Below are 21,096 nucleotides of genomic sequence, written 5' to 3' on the forward strand. Positions count from 1 at the left end.
TCCCTGCTCCTGCCAACCTAGCAGTTTGAAAGCATGTCAAAGTGCAAGTAGATAAATAGGTACCACTCCAGCGGGAAGGTAAACGGCGTTTCCGTGCACTGCTTTGGTTTGCCAGAAGCAGCTTAGTCCTGCTGGCCACATGACCCAGAAGCTGTACGCCGGCTCCCTTGTCCAGTAAAGCGAGATGAGCGCTGCAACCCCAGAGTCGGCCACGACTGGACCTAATGGTCCTTTACCCTTTACCTTAGGTTGATAGCCTGAGACCTTCAGGTATAGGGCGGTATAGAAATAGAATAAATAATAATAAAATAAATAAATAATGTCCATCTCTGATTACTGTGGGAGGGAGTTCCACAGTTTAACTACATGTTTCAAGAAGGACTTTATTTCGACTCCTGCTTGCCGGTTTCCCCTAAGAGCCACCTGGCCGGCTGTTGGGGGAACAGGATGCTAGGATAAATAGGCCACTCGCCTGACCCGTTCTTAAGTCCCAGGTTAGGCTGAGGTGGGGAGCAGAGGAGGAGAAGATTTCAGGGACAGAGAAATGCGAGCCTCACTCCAGACAAGGCAGCACAAATGCTCTTTATCGGTTGGAGGCCATGACTCACACGAGCGAAAAACAATTTCGTGAGCGAGTAGGCAAGGAAAGAGCCTTCATCGCTCAGAACTGGACCAGATGTAGCCCTAGGAAAAGAGGCTGGAGGGAGTCGTTTGACAGCGGCAGAGAGAGGCTTTTTCTTTGTCTTTGCTGCGGTGTGTTTCACGCCCTGGTGCAGGCAAGCCCTGAGCTACCCAGGGTAAAGTTTTGTTTGCCATACTGTGCCACCCCACCCTATCTTGGTCGCACTCTGTGTGCCACACACTCCATCCCATTCAGCCAGGGAGATGCAGAGTTCCCCAAATCATGGCCGAACCTTGCAGGTGGGGAGAGGAAACGGGAGCCTGATCTGGTCTCTGTTCTCTCGAATAAGCAGCTCCATAGCCAGTGGTGTAGCGTGGGTTGCCACTGCCCGGATCAAGGTACAAAAGAAGGGGCATCACCTGCAGCTGCCTGCTCCCATACAGGGGCCTGGGCTGGGGGCTCTGCACATGACGGCGGCATCAGCCATGGCGTGAGAAGTGTGTCGCACACACCTTCCGAACCTCTGTAGCCCAGTGGCGTAGTGTGGGTTGCACTCTTAAGAATTTTGCGCCTGGGGCAATCGCCCCTGCAACCCCCTACCAGCGCTACGCCACTATCCACAGCCACTCCCCGAAGCACGCAAATTTCAGCGCTGGGGGTGGGGGATTTTTTCCATCAACGAGGGCCGCATTCTTTTCCGGGTGACCTTGCGGGGGCCACGTGTCAGTGCTGGGGGCAAAAGTGGGCAGAGCAACACACACTAAATTCACCATTGCAAAGCAAGGTAGCTTCTGCTCTCTCTCTCTCTCTCTCTCACACACACACACACACATCTTCCATGCAGGTGAGCAAAAGGCATTGTCAGAGTTCAAGGGCAAATTCCAGTCAGGCAAAGACATTCAAGGAGGATGAAGATCAGGGCATGGCCTGGAGAGAGTTCCAGGGGCCAGGCAGAGAAGCCTAGAGGGACACACGTGGTCCCCACCCCAAGGTTTCCCACACCTGCAAAACTTAGCCTTTCCTTTTTTTTTTTTAATTAAAATTTTTATTACATTTTCAATTTACAGAAAAAAGAAAAAAGAAAAAGAAAAAGCGATCCAACTTTCAAAATGCATTTTTACATTGTTAACTGGACTTCCCCACATCTCCCTCACCCTGCGTTCTTTACAATAAACATGTCAGCAAATTATTACCTTATTTCGTGTCTTATTTGTATCTTTCAAAATATTTTACTTCTAGATTTAAAGTACCTTTTTCAAATATTTATGCCTTAGAATAATACATAAAATAACTTTAAATTTCACCTTTTTCTTACTTATAACTTAATTTTCTATTTTCCCAATCTAGTTGCAGGAGCAAAAATTTCCAAATCATGCAGATTCTTAACATTCATACAACTTATAATGTTTTTGTAAATAATCCTTAAATTTTTTCCAGTCTTCTTCCGTTGTCTCTTCTCCCAAATCTCGAATCCTGCCAGTCATTTCTGCCAATTCCATATAGTCCATCAACTGCGTCTGCCACTCTAAAACGTAGCCTTTCGCTCCTATTCCTCCAGCGCAACATCCCAGGAAACAAGGAGGGCCAAGTTAAGCTGTGTACCGGAAGGGGCAATAATAATTTAATAATAATGATTTTATTATTTACATCCTGCCCATCTGGCTGGGACTCCCCAGCCACTCTGGGCAGCTTAAAGGTAAAGGTAAAGGTACCCCTGCCCGTACGGGCCAGTCGTGTCCGACTCTAGGGTTATGCACCCATCTCACTTAAGAGGCCGGGGGACAGCGCTGTCCGGAGACACTTCCGGGTCACGTGGCCAGCAGGTTTTACCCACAGCGCTACCCACGTCCCTTGCCTGGGCAGCTTACAGCGTATTTAAATCCCCAAAGCCCCCCTCTTTCCAACCCTCTAATTCAGGTGTGGCTAGCCTGTGCCCTTCCAGACATTTGCCAGGCTACTATTCCATCAGCCCCTGTTGGCACAGTTAACACCAGGGCCTGATGGGAGTTGTAGTCCCAGCAAAGCCTGGAGGACCACAGATGGTCTCCAAGCTGTGATCTAATTCCCTCTGCCCTTCAGGTCACGGCCTAATATAGCACAGAGTGGGCTTAAGTCCATTGAAATGGGTGGTTTTAAGAAGGAAGAAATGGAGGCAGTGAGAGATTTTACTTTCTTGGGCTCCATGATCACTGCAGATGATGACAGCAGTCACGAAATTAAAAGGCGCCTACTTCTTGGGAGGAAAGCAATGACAAAGCTAGACAGCATCTTAAAAAGCAGAGACATCACCTTGCCAACAAAGGTCTGTATAGTTAAAGCTATGGTTTTCCCAGCAGTGATGTATGGAAGTGAGAGCTGGACCATAAAGAAGGCTGATCGCCGAAGAATGGATGCTTTTGAATTCTGGTGCTGGAGGAGACTCTTGAGAGTCCCCTGGACTGCAAGAAGATCAAACGTATCCATTCTGAAGGAAATCAGCCCTGAGTGCTCACTGGAAGGACAGATCCTGAAGCTGAGGCTCCAAGACTTTGGCCACCTCATGAGAAGAGAAGACTCCCTGGAAAAGACCCTGATGTTGGGAAAGATGGAGGGCACAAGGAGAAGGGGACGACAGAGGACGAGATGGTGGGACAGTTTTCTTGAAGCTACCAGCATGAGTTTGACCCAACTGCAGGAAGCAGTGGAAGACAGGAGTGCCTGGCCTGCTCTGGTCCATCGGGTCATGGAGAGTCGGACACGACTAAACGACTAAACAAGAAGAAGAAGAAGAAGAAGGTTTGAGTCCTCTGCATTGAATTGCAGCCTCTGCAATTGCTGTTCCCTGGTTCAATATTTCCCCCCTCCCATGATTGATCGTCACAATTACTCTAAACATCTCCCCCTCGCCTCTGGCTCCTTCCTCAAAGTGAGCAATTGATTCTTCTCCTTCAACACAAAGTGCCTTGCACCTAACCCCCTAATGAATTCTCCATTCCTATCCACAATGAATCTCACCTCTCATGATCTCTTAAAGCCGCCTCATTATTGCAGATGACAGACTAATGTTAAGTTGATCCCATTTCTAATGTGAAAACATGATGAGCTCGCTTGCAGGGCTCCAGAAATTCAGGTCCGAATGCACTGAGCTGGGATAGCTTAGTTGGTAGACCATGAGATTCTTAATCTCAGGGACATGGGTCTGAGCCCCACGCAGGGGGTCAGACTAGACAATCCTTGGGGTCCCTTCCAACTCTCCAATTCAGATCTACTTGCTCAGAACAAATCCCACTGATTCAGCCGGAATCACTCCCAGATCTGTCTGCAAAAAGATTATTATTATTACTACTACTCAAGGCAGCTTATGCAGATTAAAACAACCCAGACAGAACACAAAGGGCTAAACACGTACAGAAGATGGTCGTTAAAAAGCAATCAAGCTCTAATGGAATTAAAGCAATACAAAAACCAAATCTGTTAGAATGAAGACTTCCCTTTCTGTAGGGAGGGGTCCCTGCCAGTCTCTCCTGGGGGTTCAGGCTTCTCCTCAGATGCTGTTCTGGGGTGTCCCTGAGTTTCTAGGGGGCCAGATCACCACGGAAGAGGAGTTACCTGGCCGAAGGATGATATCGTGCCAATATGGACTCTCCTCCACTGGAGATTTTAAAGCAGAGTTTGGGTGGCCATCTGTCATGGATGATTTACCTGAGATTCCTGCATTGCAAAGGGTTGGACTGGATGACCCTCAGGGGTCCCTTGCAACTCTGTGGTTTGTGATAGGAATTTTGAGGTCTTAGATATATGGTAATGTTCATAAGTGTACCAACCAAGCACGTACATAGATCAGCACAGGAAGACCGACGTGGAACCATTTTGATTCCTAAACTGAATAAATGTTTTCTCTGCAAGGTCAAAGTGTTGTCTCTTTCCTCACAAATTATCTCTTTCCTCACAAATCCTAAGGGCACATTTAAGATATGAATGGGGTGTGAGCCTGTGACCTGGCCCAGGAACTAAGTATTTATCATTACAAAAGACTGGCCAGGCTCCCCAGGCAATCCAATCAAGTAAGCATTAACAGGTAACTTGCCAGATAGGAGATAAACAACGACAGGAGATAAACAAAGCACTCAGATTTCTGCTGTAGATCGCCCTTTCTGTGATGTAAGTATGATGTATCTGGGGTGGTGGTCTTGATCTACAGGGTGGCAATTTCAAAAGTCCATATAAGACCTTGCCCGCCATTGTTCTGAGTTCCTCCTCCTTTCCTGCGTGTGAGGGGAGCACCCTGTTGCAACAGATCAATAAAGATCAGGCTTACTAGCTGCTTTGCTTCTCAATATTCTCTGGCTGGCCTCTGTTATTTTCTCCTACCAATAGGGAACCTACGTAATGACTCTATATGGGCTCTTGGATACCCCGTAAGGGAAAAGGGCAATTTTTGTTTACAACAACCTGCAGCCAAGACTCGCCACCCACCCCTCACCAGAGGCAAATTCGTTTTAAATCCCCCCCCCAAATTCACTCCCTAAATCTCTGCGACCTCTTTCTGAAATTTGCGCCAGAAATGAATGATGCAACAGCCTTTAATGTCTCTCCTCTTCTTCCCCATTCAAAAGCATAGGCAACCCACCGAGCTGATACCCCTGTGGGGGCAAAAGGGAGCCATGGCCCCTGCCTTGTGGGGTAACATGCCAGGCTGTGGGTGTGTGTGTGTGTGATGGAGGCTGAGAGATTGCTTTACTCCTTCCTCCGAGGGGCAGGGAAGGATTCCCCCAAGGTGGGGGAAGAAAGGAGAATGAAGAAACTGGCGCCTTGCCAAGGAGGATATTTGCATAATAAGACCTGGCTTTCATCTCATCCTCTTTGTGTTCAGCACACTTTGCAAACATTAACTGATTAATCTTCACAACACAGCCCCTCTCTGGGCTAAACATCCCCCCTTTCTTTAAACATATAAAAAAATACAGATGGGTGAAAAAGAAAAGCTTCGCTCCATCCATCGCTTTGCCAGATCAGACTAAAGCTCTGCCTAGCCCACCATCCTGATCTCCGATCAGGGGCTTCCAGGAAACTCACCGATGAGGAGCTGATACGGAAGGGGGGGCATGTCTTCTTCACCTTCTTCTTCGCTACAATATATCCATTTATTTCCAATTGCCAATGTCAAAAGGGACTAAGATCTATAAAATTCATAGAAAATCAACGTGCCAATTTGCTCAATTTCTCTAGGACTCCATGACACCTCCCCTGTCCTCCATAATCCCTCAAGCAAGGTGTCAAGACCCTAATCCTGTCAAATCACTCTGCCAAGCCTTTCCTCCGGGCAATGCCAGTACATGGACCATTGTCTTCTCATCACCGGTACTCAGGATGTGCTTATCTGCACATATCTCCAGCTCTGCATATTCCCCCCTCCCTCCTCCATATGTTAATCCTTTGTAACCCAACCTCTTCTTAATGTATTCATGATGTAATCTGTGTAACCCAACCTCTTCTTAATGTATTCATGATGTAACTGGGATGTATTTTGCACTGTATTCTGGGACATAGAGGGAAGTTTCAAAAGTTCATGTCACCCCTTTCTCGCTGTTCAATCTCGCCTTGAACCTGTTGCGCAATAAACTTGGATCTTCTGCAGCTTGCTCCTGTCTGTGGCTGAGCTCATTTTCCTCCGCAGGGACCCGCGGACTTAGTCCGACGAGCTGGGTGGCAGAGCAGCCTCGCACCCAGATTTTACCGTAACAGGAACAAAGGATTTTTTCAAGCTGCACTGCCACTGAAGCTGGAGGTTCCATTCTTAGCGATCACAGAACATAAGGAGAGCCTGGTGGGTCAGGAGAATGGCCCATCTAGACCAGCATCCCCTTCCAACAGTGGCTGACCGGATGCTGGCGGGAAAACTGCAAGCAGAATTTGAACACAAGACCCCTCTCCCCATTGCAGGAATTTATGTATAGGTTGGACGGGGGTTGCCCCTCCAGCAGATGTCATGCACATGCAGCCCACTACCAAAACCAGCACACTATTGTGACTTGTCCCCACTTCATCACAGTTTATTCCTATCTATTCAAAGGGCCTTTGCTGCACGATACCAAATGTAAGAATTCGCTGATAAATGTATCTCTGTACTGGCTCACTGGGAAAACTTCTGAAGAAGTATCTGAAGAAGTGTGCATGCACACGAAAGCTCATACCAAGAACTGACTTAGTTGGTCTTTAAGGTGCTACTGGGAGGAATTTTTTTTGTTTTGGGAAAACTTCAGAAATTCATATAGACATGTGAGCTCAGCTACTCAGCAGCCCCTCTGCCTGAGGGATAATTCCTGGCAACCTGATACTTGAGTGCCAGACAGGTATTCATTCCAGAAATAACAAACCCAGATGAAGACAAAAGGGTGGGATTAACTTGGCTGGGAAATAGGGCAATGTAAATACCGTATCTCTTTTCTTACACTTGATGGGTTTTTGGTGGAGGGCAAGGAGAACCATGGGGCAGGGTCCAGGATTCTCAGATTACTGCCACCAGACCTCCCCTTTCATAATGTAACCGTGATGTATGAGTGTAACATGGGGATTAGTAAAGGGTAAAGGGACCCCTGACCATTAGGTCCAGTTGTGGCCAACTCTGGGGTTGCGGCGCTCATCTCGCTTTACTGGCCGAGGGAGCCGGCATACAGCTTCCAGGTCATGTGGCCAGCATGACTAAGCCGCTTCTGGCGAACCAGAGCAGCGCATGGAAACGCCGTTTACCTTCCTGCCAGAGCGGTACCTATTTATCTGCTTGCACTTTGATGTGCTTTTGAACTGCTAGGTTGGCAGGAGCAGGGACTGAGCAATGGGAGCTCACCCCTTCGTGGGGATTCGAACCACCGACCTGATCGGCAAGCCCTAGGCTCTGTGGTTTAACCCACAGCGCCACCCGCGTCCCTTTTAGTCAGCTGCTTATTGTAAGGTCTTTATTTCTCATGCAAGCAAGTTTTTTTTGGGGGGGGGGGTTTACATCTAAATACCAGTCGATACTTTCTCTTCTCATTTAAACTGGATTAAAGTTGTAAACCATACACAGAGAACCCCACTTGCACTGTTGCAACAATCCACTTGTAAATTAAGTGCCTATCTCGAAACCTGCTAGGTTTGCAAAGCACCACCCACTGGGAGCTTTTCCTGCACAAGCCCTGCTCAAACTACTATTATTTTCTATCCTGCCTTCTTCCTGGGCCCAAAGTGGGTCCGGGACTCAAAGTGGCTTACACAAATTAAAGCAAGCCCCAACAAAATGCAAAGAGCTAAAAGCACATAAAAGAGGATTGTTAATAAAATAATAAAACTGCAATAGAGGTAAAACAATATAAAAACAATTTGATTAAAATCACAGAATTGTAGAGTTGGTCTTCTATTTCAACCCTCTAAAATGCAGGATAATAAAAACAAATATTGAAAATAAACAGCAGCATTGCACTATTCAGGAGCCCTTGAAAAAAAAGTTAGTTTCCCCAAGGCCTTTCAGAATAATACACTAGCTTTAATTGTGGAAATAGATAGCTCAGTTGGTAAGAGCACAATGCTGGTAACGCCAAGGTTGCAGGTTCGATTCCCTGTGTGGCACAGATGCATATTTCTGCATTGCAGGGGGTTGGACTAGATGATCCCAAAGGGTCCCTTTCCAACTCTACAATACTATGATTCCATAAAATGCACTCCTGGCAACTGCAGAGTTCTGGGCATCCAGGCTCAGAGCTGAGTCCAGGATCACATCACAGTCAACTTTTCCCTTTTCTTGCGAGGAATCCTATCGGAATAAGGGAAATTCCCTTTAAAAAAGGGAAAAGTTGACAGCTCTATGCATCCAAACTACAAAACTGATTCTTCAGGCGAATCCCCGTTCTGCTTTCCAAACGACACAGAGCCCCCTCGGTCCCGTCTGGACGAAGTTCACCCATATCCAGTCTGTTACCGATGAACAGGAGCGGGGCAAGACGTACCCCCGGCGGATCGTGCCCGCCACACACCTTTTTACATCCCTTGCCCGAGAGAGGAAAAGTGTCCCCAACCACTGGCAGGCGTGCGCTCTCCCAGTGAGAGAAACCAAGGAGGCGAAACAACACTGAGTGCTGAAAGGAAACAATTTTTAAAAAGCAAAACCCAGGAGGAGAAGGCGAAGGGAGTCTATGCAAAAGAAAGACCCCCCAAAAGAAATTCAGCACAGCACTTCCAACCTCCCAGCCCCGGTTTACTTGCGGCCTCCATCTGCTCCGCCGGGATCATGTATCTGGCGACAGCCAAAGTCCAGCCCTTTGTCTCTGTGACAAAGACTTGAGCCAACTCGAGATGGAGACGGAAGACGAGCCGTCAGCAAGCCCGGCCCAGCCCAGGCTGTGATACGCTGTGCCAATGGCCGGCAAGACCACAGCCGGCGGCTGATGCTCCCTTGCAAAGACCTCTCGCCTCCCGGCTGGGTCTCTGCTTCCGGCAGGGAAAAGCTTCTATCCATGCTCATGCACACTTCGGCACTCCTATGCCAAAGCTCAACAACTGTAGCCAAACCGCCACCCTCCCCTAAAAACTTTTGTGTCCAGATTTTCAGTTTATGAAATACAGTGGTACCTCGGGTTACAGATGCTTCAGGTTACAGACTCCGCTAACCCAGAAATAGTACCTCGGGTTAAGAACTTTGCTTCAGGATGAGAACAGAAATTGTGCTTCGGCGGCGCAGTGGCATCAGGAGGCCCCCATTAGCTAAAGTGGTGCTTCAGGTTAAGAACAGTTTCAGGTTGAGAACGGACCTCCAGAACGAATTAAGTTCTTAACCCGAGGTACCACTGTATGGCAATCCTAGCATAATACAGTGGTACCTCAGGTTACATACGTTTCAGGTTACAGACGCTTCAGGTTACAGACTCCGCTAACCCAGAAATAGTACCTCGGGTTAAGAACTTTGCTTCAGGATGAGAACAGAAATCGTGCTCTGGCGTCGCGGCGGCAGCGGGAGGCCCCATTAGCTAAAGTGGTGCTTCAGGTTAAGAACAGTTTCAGGTTGAGAACAGACCTCCAGAACGAATTAAGTTCTTAACCCGAGGTACCACTATATGGCAGTCCTAGCATAATACAGGATAATGCTAGTTTTGTTTTGTATTTCAGGTCTTCTCTCTCTCTTTCTCTGCCAAGATTTAGGTAGGTAGCCGTGTTGGTCTGACGCAGTCGAAATAAAAAATAAATAAATAAAAATGGTCCAGTAGCACCTTAGAGACTAACTAAGTTTGTTCTATGACACGGGTGGCGCTGGCGTCTAAACCACGGAGCCTAGGGCTTGCCGAATGGAAGGTCGGTGGTTCGAATCCCTGTGATGGGGTGAGCTCCCTTTACCTTTTAAGTTTGTTCTGGATATAAGTTTTCATTTGCATGCACACTTCTTCAGATACCAAGTTATAGGGATTCTCTCCAAATGCATGTATTTGTAGGGGGGGGGGAGGTGAAAAGACAGTACAGGGTGGGGCAGATGAGGGCCTCTTCTTTATTTTTCTATCTGGTGCTGAACTTACCCAAAAAATCAAACACAAGGGTGGTGATGGGAAAAGGAAGTATCTGTGGGATTGAGTGTGGATATGTATGAACATTTGTAAGGACTGTATGAAATGTTTGTATGTTTGTATGTTCGCAACATGTGTGTATTGATGCTGAATTATTTTAATAATAAAAACTTGTTGGAATTTTTTTTTAAAAAAAATCCATTGCAATCTATTGCAGCCTCATAGAATGGCCCCTCTGGAATTTGTCACACACATGAATTTGTGAGTCTATCTGTGCTTGGCTAGCCAGAGCTTAAGGTAAATGGTAAAGGCCCCCTGGACGGTTAAGTCCAGTCAAAGGCCACTATGGGGTTGCAGCGCTCATCTCGCTTTCAGGCCGAGGGAGCCAGCGTTTGTCCACAGACGGCTTTCCAGGTCTTGTGGCCAGCAGGACTAAAACCACTTGTGGTGCAACGGGACACCGTGACGGAAACCAGAGCACACAGAAACACCGTTTACCTTCCCACCGCAGTGGTACCTATTTATCTACTTGCACTGGTGTGCTTTCAAACTGCTAGGCAGGAGCTGGGACAGAGCAACGAGAGCTCACCCCATCGCGGGGATTCGAACTGCCAAACTTCCGATCGGCAAGCCTAAGAGGCTCAATAGTTTAGACCACAACGCTACCCGCATCCTCAACAGAGTGGTAAGTGGCCCCCAGATGTGATGTCTTGGCCATCCCTGTATGATGGCTCTGTTCTGCCCGTTACAATCGATTCTGAATATTAGTTGCTGGAAATCACAGAAGGGAGTGTGTTCGAATCCTGCTTGCTGGTTTCCCACATTGACCTTGTTGGCCAGGAGGCTAGTCTAGAGGGGGCATTGGCCTGATCCAGTAGATTCTTCTCATGTCCTTCCTGCCCAGGGAGGTTGGGATTCATACCTATCAAGGGAGGTGTCCTCCATTCTCCCCACACAAAGCCATCAGCCTGGCAAGATACATTACTCCCTCACCAGTCCCATCGGGGCTCATTAAGAGGCTGGTTTTGTTTTTTTCTCTTCCAATGACAACCCCCCCCCCTTTCCCCATCTAGACCCAAATCCCTGCAGACAGAAGCAGATCCCTCTACCTCCCCTGCTTTGCCAAAGAAAGGGGCCTCCCGCAGAGCGAGGCAGCCCCCACCATCTGTCGATTCTTAAAAACCACCAGAAAAGGCCCTGAGTGCTAATTTGCCCTTTAAGACACGCAGAACTGCTGAACCTCCCAGCAATCACTTAGCTACAGAACCCGAATCTCTTTCTTGTTCTCCCTTTGGCAGAGATGTAAACACAGCCAGGTTTGGCTTAGAACACGCACTGCAAACAGGTTTCTGTGAGGAACAGATGGAGTCTGTACCGTCAGTTAACCTCCTAGATGATTTGCTTAATGGAAGCTTAGAGAGGCTTCGGGCTGCTGGAAGCTTTGCAGGAGCAAGCCGAGAGGCGGGTGTTACGCTCCCGGACTGAATCAGGAGGGGGGCAGTGACCCCACCCTACAGACTAGGGCTCTGCTAGGATTGTCCAAAACCGGTTTGAAGTCCATATCGTGATATTGGTTTCATAATTTTTGAGAATCATGATGAGTGGGTGCTATGCAGAAATCACAAGGTTGGAAAAGCTGTGAAGCCTGTCAATGCCTCTTCATGTTGTTGTTGTTTAGTCGCTTAGTCATGTCCAACTCTTCGTGACCCCCTGGACCAGAGCATGCCAGGCACTCCTGTCTTCCACTGCCTCCCGCAGTTTGGTCAAACTCATGCTGGTAGCTTCGAGAACACTGTCCAACCATCTCATCCTCTGTCGTCCCCTTCTCCTTGTGCCCTCCATCTGTCCCAACATCAGGGTCTTTTCCAGGGAGTCTTCTCTTCTCATGAGGTGGCCAAAGTCTTGGAGCCTTAGCTTCAGGATCTGTCCTTTCAGTGAGCACTCAGGGCTGATTTCCTTCAGAATGGAGAGGTTTGATCTTCTTGCAGTCCATGGGACTCTCCAGAGTCTCCTCCAGCACCAGAATTCAAAAGCATCCATTCTTTGGCGATCAGCCTTCTTTATGGTCCAGCTCTCACTTCCATACATTACCACCGGGAAATCCATAGCTTTAACTATACGGACCTTTGTTGGCAAGGTGATGTCTCTGCTTTTTAAGATGCTGTCTAGGTTTGTCATTGCTTTTCTCCCAAGAAGCAGGCGTCTTTTAATTTCGTTGTTTTTTTTAAATAATATTTATTACTTTTAAAACTTACAAAAAGGAAAGAGAAGAAAAAAGACCCCCCCCAAAAAACCCCCACAAGATAAGGAAAAAACAATACAATACAATATATAAACAATACAAAACACAACATTAACCTAAACAAAACAAAACAAAAACAATTTAAAAACATACATTGTACCATTTCAGTAGTCTATCTTTCATACCCTTGTTTCATCGACCTCCTCTCACCTCCCTTTTCGTATTCCACTTCTATTAATTGTTTCAGCAATTCCTTTCCACCTTTCTCTATTTTCTGTCATATAAATATCTTAACTTATTTTTACCCTTATTTTCCATTAATACCATAATGCTTATTTATGCTTAACTCCTTATAACATTTCAACTAAAGCCATAAGATTTCATTCCAACATTTTTCTAACACTCAGTAATTTTACAATATTTCTCTTTCTGAAAATAAACTTTAAAACTTTTTCCAAACTTCTTCCACCATCTCTTCTCCCTGGTCTCAGATACTGCCAGTCATTCGTCAATTCCAAATAGTCCATCAACCTGGTGATCTTCTGTTCAAGGCTCTCAACTCTTTTCCAAGTCCCTTCTGTAGGTCTTCTTCATATTTATACATGCACTTTACTTTGTCTTCTACTGATCTTGTTCTTATTTTCCTTCCTTTGATACTGAAGAGCAGATCTTGGGGAAGCTCCAACCTAGCAATGCTTTTATTCCTTCTCAACAGGTCAACCAAATCTCCATGGTTAAATCTAAAATCCATAAGGTATTTCAGGACATGTTTCAAAATTCCTCCAAATCCAAAGGCCCCCACAGCTCCAGCGTCTTTTAATTTCGTGACTGCTGACACCATCTGCAGTGATCATGGAGCCCAAGAAAGTAAAAAGCCTCTTCATAGCTCCATCCTTATTTGTGATATATATTCCTGCATTGCAGGGGGTTGGACTAGATGACCCTTGGGTCCTTTCCAGCTCTACAGTTCTATATCAGTATGTTTAGCTGGTGATATATTACAAAGTTGAAAACCAGCTCCATTCCTATTTCAGACATCCTGATATATCAGTATATCATGATGTTTAGTTGGTGATCTATTGTGATGTTGAAAACCATATATTACCAAGCCATACTACTGGCCCATCCAGCTTGCTTGGTGCCAAAGCCCTTGTCCTAACTTTCATCATCATCATCCATAACATTTATATGCCGCTTAACCTGCAAGATCCCATAGCGGTTTGTGTAAAACGCAGCTAGACGATTTAAAAACTCAAGATGCATGTACAACATTAAAAGCCGACAATACAAAGAAACAGATGAGTAAAACAGAGAAGCCATCGATAAAGCACTCATTTATATATTGATAAAGCAGGACAAGGTGGTGAATCTTACAAAGTATACACACAAAGTATCAAATGTGGTGACAGCCTGGCAGAAGATGTGTTTTATTATTTATTATTTATACACTGTGTATCTGAAGAAGTGTGCATGCACACAAAAGCTCATACCTAGAACTAACTTAGTTGGTCTTTAAGGTGCTACTGGAAGGAATTTTTTTATTTTGTTTTGACTATGGCAGACCAACACGGCTACCTATCTGTAATTAAAATGAAAACATCACAGCACCAGCCATGTCCTTAAAATCCCCATTCCTGGAGAACTCTGGGAATTGTAGCTCTGGGGGGGGGGGGGATAGGGAATCTCTTAACAATGGGCAACACTCTTAATAAACTACGTTTCCAGAGATTCTTTGATGGTGGTGGGAGCCATGGTGGTTTAAAGTGATATGGTTTGGGGCCGTGAGGCAAGGTGAGGTGACTGCTTCGGGTGGCAGCATCGCCAGAGGCAGCAGACCCAATGGGGCCACCTAGATGCTTTCCACACACATCACGACCTAGCCAGTCTCCCTCATCCTATCCTTGCTCCTTCTGATTTCTGCTTTAACAAGATCCACACCTATCCAAGCCTCTTCTTGGGGGGAGGAAACCCAAAAGCGGGACCCGTCCTCTTTGCCCTTGGCTCTGCAGTCTGAAATTGTACCAGCCAGGCAACAAACAGTCCCTAAAGAGGCTTTAAAAATAAAAAAATAAAATTGGCTCCTTCTCCTGATCAGTTCTGAATATCAGCTGAATATGTCGCTTGGCAGAGCTGCCAAGACTCATTTAGAACATGAAAATACATTTAAGGTGTTGATTATAATACCTTAATGGCTCATGCAGGCATCGAAGCGGCTAAATAAAGGTTGCAATCCCGATTGGCAGCGGTTAAAGATGAATTACTGTAATTATCCTCTATTAGATCAATTTCCTCAGCTCCAAAAGTTCTGCTTCGGTGTTTTTGCACTGTCTTGTTTGTTTGCCGGCAAGGCGCAAGAGAGCTGACCTGCCGCCTCATCCGGGGTATCCAAAAGTTGGCAGGTTCAAGACAGGTAAAGTTCCTCTTTGTGCAGTGTGTCGTTCACCTACGGAACTCACTGCCACAGGAGGGAGTAAATGGCCACCAACCTGGCCTAAAAGTGAATTATTAGACAAATTCATGTCTGAAAGAAGATTGGACACATTAGCCCAAGGGACTGGAGAAAATTCAGCCCGGCTGTTGTTTCACCCAAAAATGGAGTTTGGCGCTCACCTAGTCTAATGGATTACTGAATTTTGATTTATTTGATATAAGTTGCTTATTCTAAAGTTATTGTGACTTTTTCTATTGCATCAGATTGCTGCTATTAATGTTTGATGTTTTATTATTATTTTTATGCGTGTTGGAAGCCACCCAGAGTGGCTGGGGCAACCCAGACAGATGGACGGGGTATAAATAAAAATAAATATTATTATTAAAAACCTCAGCATCTCTCTTGCACAAGCAGAGCACTTGCTCTCCTCTCTATTTAAATCTCCCTTTGTGTAGAGATTTTCAAAAGGGATACATGAGAAATCTGAAGAATCATGTATTGCGCAGGCTGTTTATGTTAGCCAGATTTAATAGGTTTCCCTCGCTGATAGTGAGAGGAAGATATTTAGCTCTCCCAGAACCAGAGCGTCTCTGCAAATGTAGTAAACAGGAACCTCATACTTTGGAGCATATTTTCTTTTCTTGTGATTTTGGCATTTATGCCAGAAGACAATTATTAGAGGCCTTACAACTCAGTAGGCTGAATTCTATGATACCAACGGTTCAGGACCCTGCTTTCGGACAGGAATGATCAAATTACTTTAATAGTGGCTGAATTTTTGAGTGCTGTCCATGTAGAAAGACTGGGCCATATAAAGAGATTTAGTGGTTCTTAATAGATCGGTGATGTGGTAGTGTTGTATTGTATTATTTATGCAAATTGATTTCCTCTGGAGTTAAAGTTCTGACCGGGACAAACCTTGTTAAGCTGAGCTTGTACTATGCACAATTTGTATACGGTGTCTGTTTGATAATGTGTGGTTTGCTATGCCTAATAAAGGATATTTGATTTGATCTCTCTTGCACAAACTGTGCATCCTCCAGCAAGGGGAAGCCAACAAGCTTTTTGGGCAAGTCTGTCCCCCTGTCAAGCAGCTCTTGCTATTAGGCAGTCAAAAAAGCAGAGACATCACCTTGCCAACAAAGGTCCGTATAGTTAAAGCTATGGTTTTCCCAGTAGTGATGTATGGAAGTGAAAGCTGGACCATCAAGAAGGCTGATTGCTGAAGAATTGATGCTTTTGAATTCTGGTGCTGGAGGAGACTCTTGAGAGTCCCATGGACTGCAAGAAGATCAAACCTCTCCATTCTGAAGGAAATCAGCCCTGAGTGCTCACTGGAAGGACAGATCCTGAAGCTGAGGCTCTAAGACTTCATGAGAAGAGAAGACTCCCTGGAGAAGACCCTGATGTTGGGAAAGATGGAGGGCACAAGGAGAAGGGGACGACAGAGGACAAGATGGTGGGACAGTGTTCTTGAAGCTACCAACATGCGTTTGACGAAACTGCGGGAGGCAGTGGAAGACAGGAGGGCCGGGTGTGCTCTGGTCCAGGGGGTCACGAAGAGGCGGGCACGACTAAACGACTAAACAAGAACAACAACAAATATTTAAATATTTTCTTTAGTTCGTTATAAATCATCTCCCAAAAGTTCTTAATTTAACACAAGTCCGCCACATGTGGTAAAAGTCTCCATCAGCCTCCTTGCACTGAATGCAGGAATCTTTTTTGCCCAATGTGGGGCTTGAATTCAGGACCCTGAGATTAAGAGTCTCATGCTTTACTGACTGAGCTATCTGAGTGTCCAGTTCTACCCCCTTCACTTCAGGTAGTTGGAGGAGAGAAGCAAATAGGCGGAGGGGTGGACTAGATGACTCTATGGGTCCCTTCCAACTCTACAAGGAAAAGGCAAGATTTAAAAAAAGGAAACTCATTTTAGATCTGTTCCAATCTGGGAAGGCTTAGGGGATTTGCCAGCTTCCGCATCATCTGGGACTTTGGATTCGCGAGCAGGTTTTAACATACGGACTCCGAGCCAGAATTAATATCCTAGATCAGGAGGGGAAACAGACCGGAGTGCAGAAATGGAGTCTGCTTGTGGCTTTCTGGGATCTGCTAATGTTGCTTCTCAGGGGGCTGCCCTCAATGACAATGTGACAGCCTGATCTGACAGCCGTCTCCCCACTTAGCAAGTCTGCAGTATGTCATGGCTGGGGTGTTTGCACAGCGCCCCTCCCCTTTCCCCCCGCTGTGATGCTAAACAGCACCTAGTTCAAATTCTGGCAGCACCCTTTGAGATGCTTGCCTCTGCTCCGCGAGAGCAAAACACCCTCTTCTCCCTGCCACCTCCCTCTCATTTATTTCTCTTTATTTCCATTATTAACAACCAAAAAGTACAGTAGCGAGCTATTGCATAACAACAACAACAACAACAACAACAACAACAACAACAACAACAATTTATTTATACCCCGCCCTTCTGGCTGGGTTTTCCCAGCCACTCTAGGCGGCTTCCAACAGAATATTAAAATACAATACAGTGATACCTCGGGTTAAGTACTTAATTTGTTCTGGAGGTCCGTTCTTAACCTGAAACTGTTCTTAACCTGAAGCACCACTTTAGCTAATGGGGCCCCCTGCTGCCGCCGCGCCGCACGAAGCACGATTTCTGTTCTCATCCTGAAGCAAAGTTCTTAAACCGAGGTACTATTTCTGGGTTAGCGGAGCCTGTAACCTGAAGCGTCTGTAACCTGAGGTACCACTGTAACCAATTAAACATTAAAAGCTTCCCTAAACAGGGCTGCCTTCAGATGTCTTCTGAAAGCCTGGTAGTTGTTCTTCTCTTTGACATCTGCTGGGAGGACATTGCACAGGGTGGGTGCCACCACTGAGAAGGTTCCTTCTGCCTGGTTCCCTGTAACTTGGCTTCTCACAGCGGGGGAACCGCCAGAAGGCCCTTGGGGCTGGACCTCAGTGTCCGGGCAGAACGATGGGGGTGGAGACACTCCTTCAGGTATACTGGGCTTTAAAGGTCAGCACCAAGACTTGTGCTCAGAAATGTATTGTGCTCAGAAACAAATTGTGCTAAGAAACGTATACCATATTGTTGTTGTTTAGTCGTTTAGTCATGTCCGACTTTTCGTGACCCCCCTGGACCAGAGCACACCAGGCCCTCCTGTCTTCCACTGCCTCCCGCAGTTGGGTCAAACTCATGCTGGTAGCTTTGAGAACACTGTCCCACCATCTCGTCCTCTGCCGTCCCCTTCTCCTTGTGCCCTCCATCTTTCCCAACATCAGGGTCTTTTCCAGGGAGTCTTCTCTTCTCATGAGGTGGCCAAAGTCTTGGAGCCTCAGCTTCAGGATCTGTCCTTCCAGTGAGCACTCAGGGCTGATTTCCTTCAGAATGGAGAGGTCTGATCTTCTTGCAGTCCATGGGACTCTCCAGAGTCTCCTCCAGCACCAGAATTCAAAAGCATCAATTCTTTGGTGATCAGCCTTCTTTGTGGTCCAGCTCTCACTTCCATACATCACTACTGGGAAAACCAGAGCTTGAACTATACGGACCTTTGTTGGCTTGTCAACCCCTTGTTTATCCTCTCCCAGGACATCAGCCTAGCGATTTGCTTTCGCCTCGTGTGCTGATATCATGGTTTGCTGCTGGCTTTGTCGCAAATGCCAGTTTCTGCAGGGCCTCTCCCACAGCCGCCTCTCTGCGGCATTCCCGTTGCCAATGCCCGTCTCCTTGCCGCGATATCGAAGGCAGCCACAGGGAGGAGAGACGGCCTTTTTATTTTTTGCGGAACACTTCTGGGGCGAGCGATAGAGAGGAACCCAGGACTAAAACTTTCTGTTCTGCAATGCTGGCGCCCAGATTCTCCAAGCAGAATACATTCGCGCAGATTAATCACATTTCATCGAATCATAGCGTTTGAACAAAGATGCTCTAATTGGAGTGCCTGGTGCACATTCAAGCTTCCCTTTTAAACACCCACTCTTGCGAACTTCATCCTTGGCTTGGGGAAAACTGCTTTGACTCAGGTTTGGCTCTTTGCAGCACTCAGAAAATCCATCCTCGGTCTATATTAAATGCAAAGAATTGTAGAATTGAAAGGGTCATCTGGTCCAACACCTCTCTTCTTTGCCCAGCTGCTGCCAGCTGAGTCTGTCTCTTTTACAGCTTCCTTGTTCCGGCCTTGCAAGTGAGTCATTTCTGTGGCCTCTGGGCTCGTGCAGACTTTTAATATCCAGCTGCCCACAAGTGCTTCTGTTCCTCCTCGAGGCCTAAAAATAAAAGACCTTTTAACACACCTGGCTCGAGTGTTTATCTGGAATCGGTTCTTATTCACCATAGGCGAGCGAGCAACCTTTTTAGACTCCTGTATTGATTGCTGCTATAATAGTCTCTGTACAAATTCTCCCGTGTCTCAGTTTCGACTGCTTCATTCCGCTTGCTAACCTTCCCTGCCCTTTCCCCTTCTTATTAGGAATAATACAAGTTCTCTCGTCTGAAAATCCTATGTGTGTTGTTGGTTCAAGTTGCCCAACCTTATTTGTGCTGCTTGTTGTTGTTGTTTAGTCATTTAGTCGTGTCCGCCTCTTTGTGACCGCCTGGACCAGAGCACACCAGGCACTCCTGTCTTCCACTGTCTCCCGCAGTTTGGTCCTTGTGCCCTCCTTGTGCCCTCCATCTTTCCCAGCATCAGGGTCTTTTCCAGGGAATCTTCTCTTCTCATGAGGTGGCCAAAGTATTGGAGCCTCAGCTTCAGGATCTGTCCTTCCAGTGAGCACTCAGGGCTGATTTCCTTCAGAATGGATACGTTTGATCTTCTTGCAGTCCATGGGACTCTCAAGAGTCTCCCTCCAGCACCATAATTCAAAAGCATCAATTCTTTGGCGATCAGCCTTCTTTATGGTCCAGCTCTCACTTCCATACATCACTACTGGGAAACCCTCTATAACCTCTATAACCCCACAAAAACCTACAATTCATTTTGCTTTGTTTCTGCAGAGGTGTTGATGCAGAGGCCACTTCTTCTTGGAGCAATGATGACAGTAGAATCCTAGAGTTGGGAGAGACCACAAGGGCCATCGAGTCCAACCCCCTGCCAAGCAGGAAACACCATCAGAGCACTCCTGACATATGGTTGTCAAGCCTCTGCTTAAAGACCTCCAAAGAAGGAGACTCCACCACACTCCTTGGCAGCAAATTCCACTGTCAAACAGCTCTTACTGTCAGGAAGTTCTTCCTAATGTTTAGGTGGAATCTTCTTTCTTGTAGCTTAGAACCATTGCTCCGTGTCCGCTTCTCTGGAGCAGCAGAAAACAACCTTTCTCCCTCCTCTATGTGACATCCTTTTATATACCTATTTGAACATGGCTCTCATATCACCCATTAACCTCCTCTTCTCCAGGCTAAACATGCCCAGCTCCCTTAGCCGTTCTTCATAAGGCATCATTTCCAGGCCTTTGACCACTTTGGTTGCCCTCCTCTGGACACGTTCCAGTTTGTCAGTGTCCTTTTTGAACTGTGGTGCCCAGAACTGGACACAGGACTCCAGGTGAGGTCTGACCAGAGCAGAATACAGTGGCACTATTACTTCCCTTGATCTAGATGCTATACTCCTGTTGATGCAGCCCAGAATTGCATTGGCTTTTTTAGCTGCCGCGTCACACTGTTGACTCATGTCAAGTTTGTAGTCAACCAAGACTCCTAGATCCTTTTCACATGTACTGCTCTCAAGCCAGGTGTCACCCATCTTGTATTTGTGCCTCTCATTTTTTTTGCCCAAGTGCAATACTTTACATTTCTCCCTGTTAAAATTCATCTTGTTTGTTTTGGCCCTGTTCTCTAATCTATCAAGGTCGTTTTGAAGTGTGATCCTGTCCTCTGGGGTGTTAGCCACCCCTCCCAGTTTGGTGTCATCTGCAAATTTGATCAGGATGCCCTTGAGTCCATCATCCAAGTATGTTGTTGTTGTTTAGTCATGTCTGACTCTTCGTGACCCCCTGGACCAGAGCACACCAGGCACTCCTGTCTTCCACTGCCTCCCGCAGTTTGGTCAAGCTCATGTTCGTAGATTCGAGAACTCTGTCCCACCATCTCGTCCTCTGTCGTCCCCTTCTCCTTGTGCCCTCCATCTTTCCCAACATCAGGGTCTTTTCCAGTGAGTCTTCTCTTCTCCTGAGGTGGCCAAAGTCTTGGAGCCTCAGCTTCAGGATCTGTCCTTCCAGTGAGCACTCAGGGCTGATTTCCTTCAGAATGGAGAGGTTTGATCTTCTTGCAGTCCATGGGACTCTC

The 21,096-nt window shown here is 46.5% G+C and overlaps 1 protein-coding gene across 6 annotated transcripts in view; it reads right to left on the minus strand.

The window, feature by feature from the left end:
* EFR3B (EFR3 homolog B) overlaps positions 1-21,096 on the minus strand; it is a 118,470-nt gene that overhangs the window by 54,851 nt on the left and 42,523 nt on the right. The window contains exon 1 of one of the 6 annotated variants that reach the window (XM_081854629.1): positions 8,836-8,860. The exons of the other annotated variants lie outside the window; for them this stretch is intronic. Coding sequence (XP_081710755.1) covers positions 8,836-8,848 — 13 coding nt within the window. The 5' untranslated portion in view covers positions 8,849-8,860. Of the gene's footprint in view, positions 1-8,835; positions 8,861-21,096 lie in introns of those variants that run through there. 6 annotated transcript variants of the gene reach the window in all.

Source organism: Podarcis erhardii (assembly GCF_964252035.2).
Source record: "Podarcis erhardii genome assembly, chromosome: 3".
In the NCBI taxonomy this organism is placed as follows: domain Eukaryota; kingdom Metazoa; phylum Chordata; class Lepidosauria; order Squamata; family Lacertidae; genus Podarcis; species Podarcis erhardii.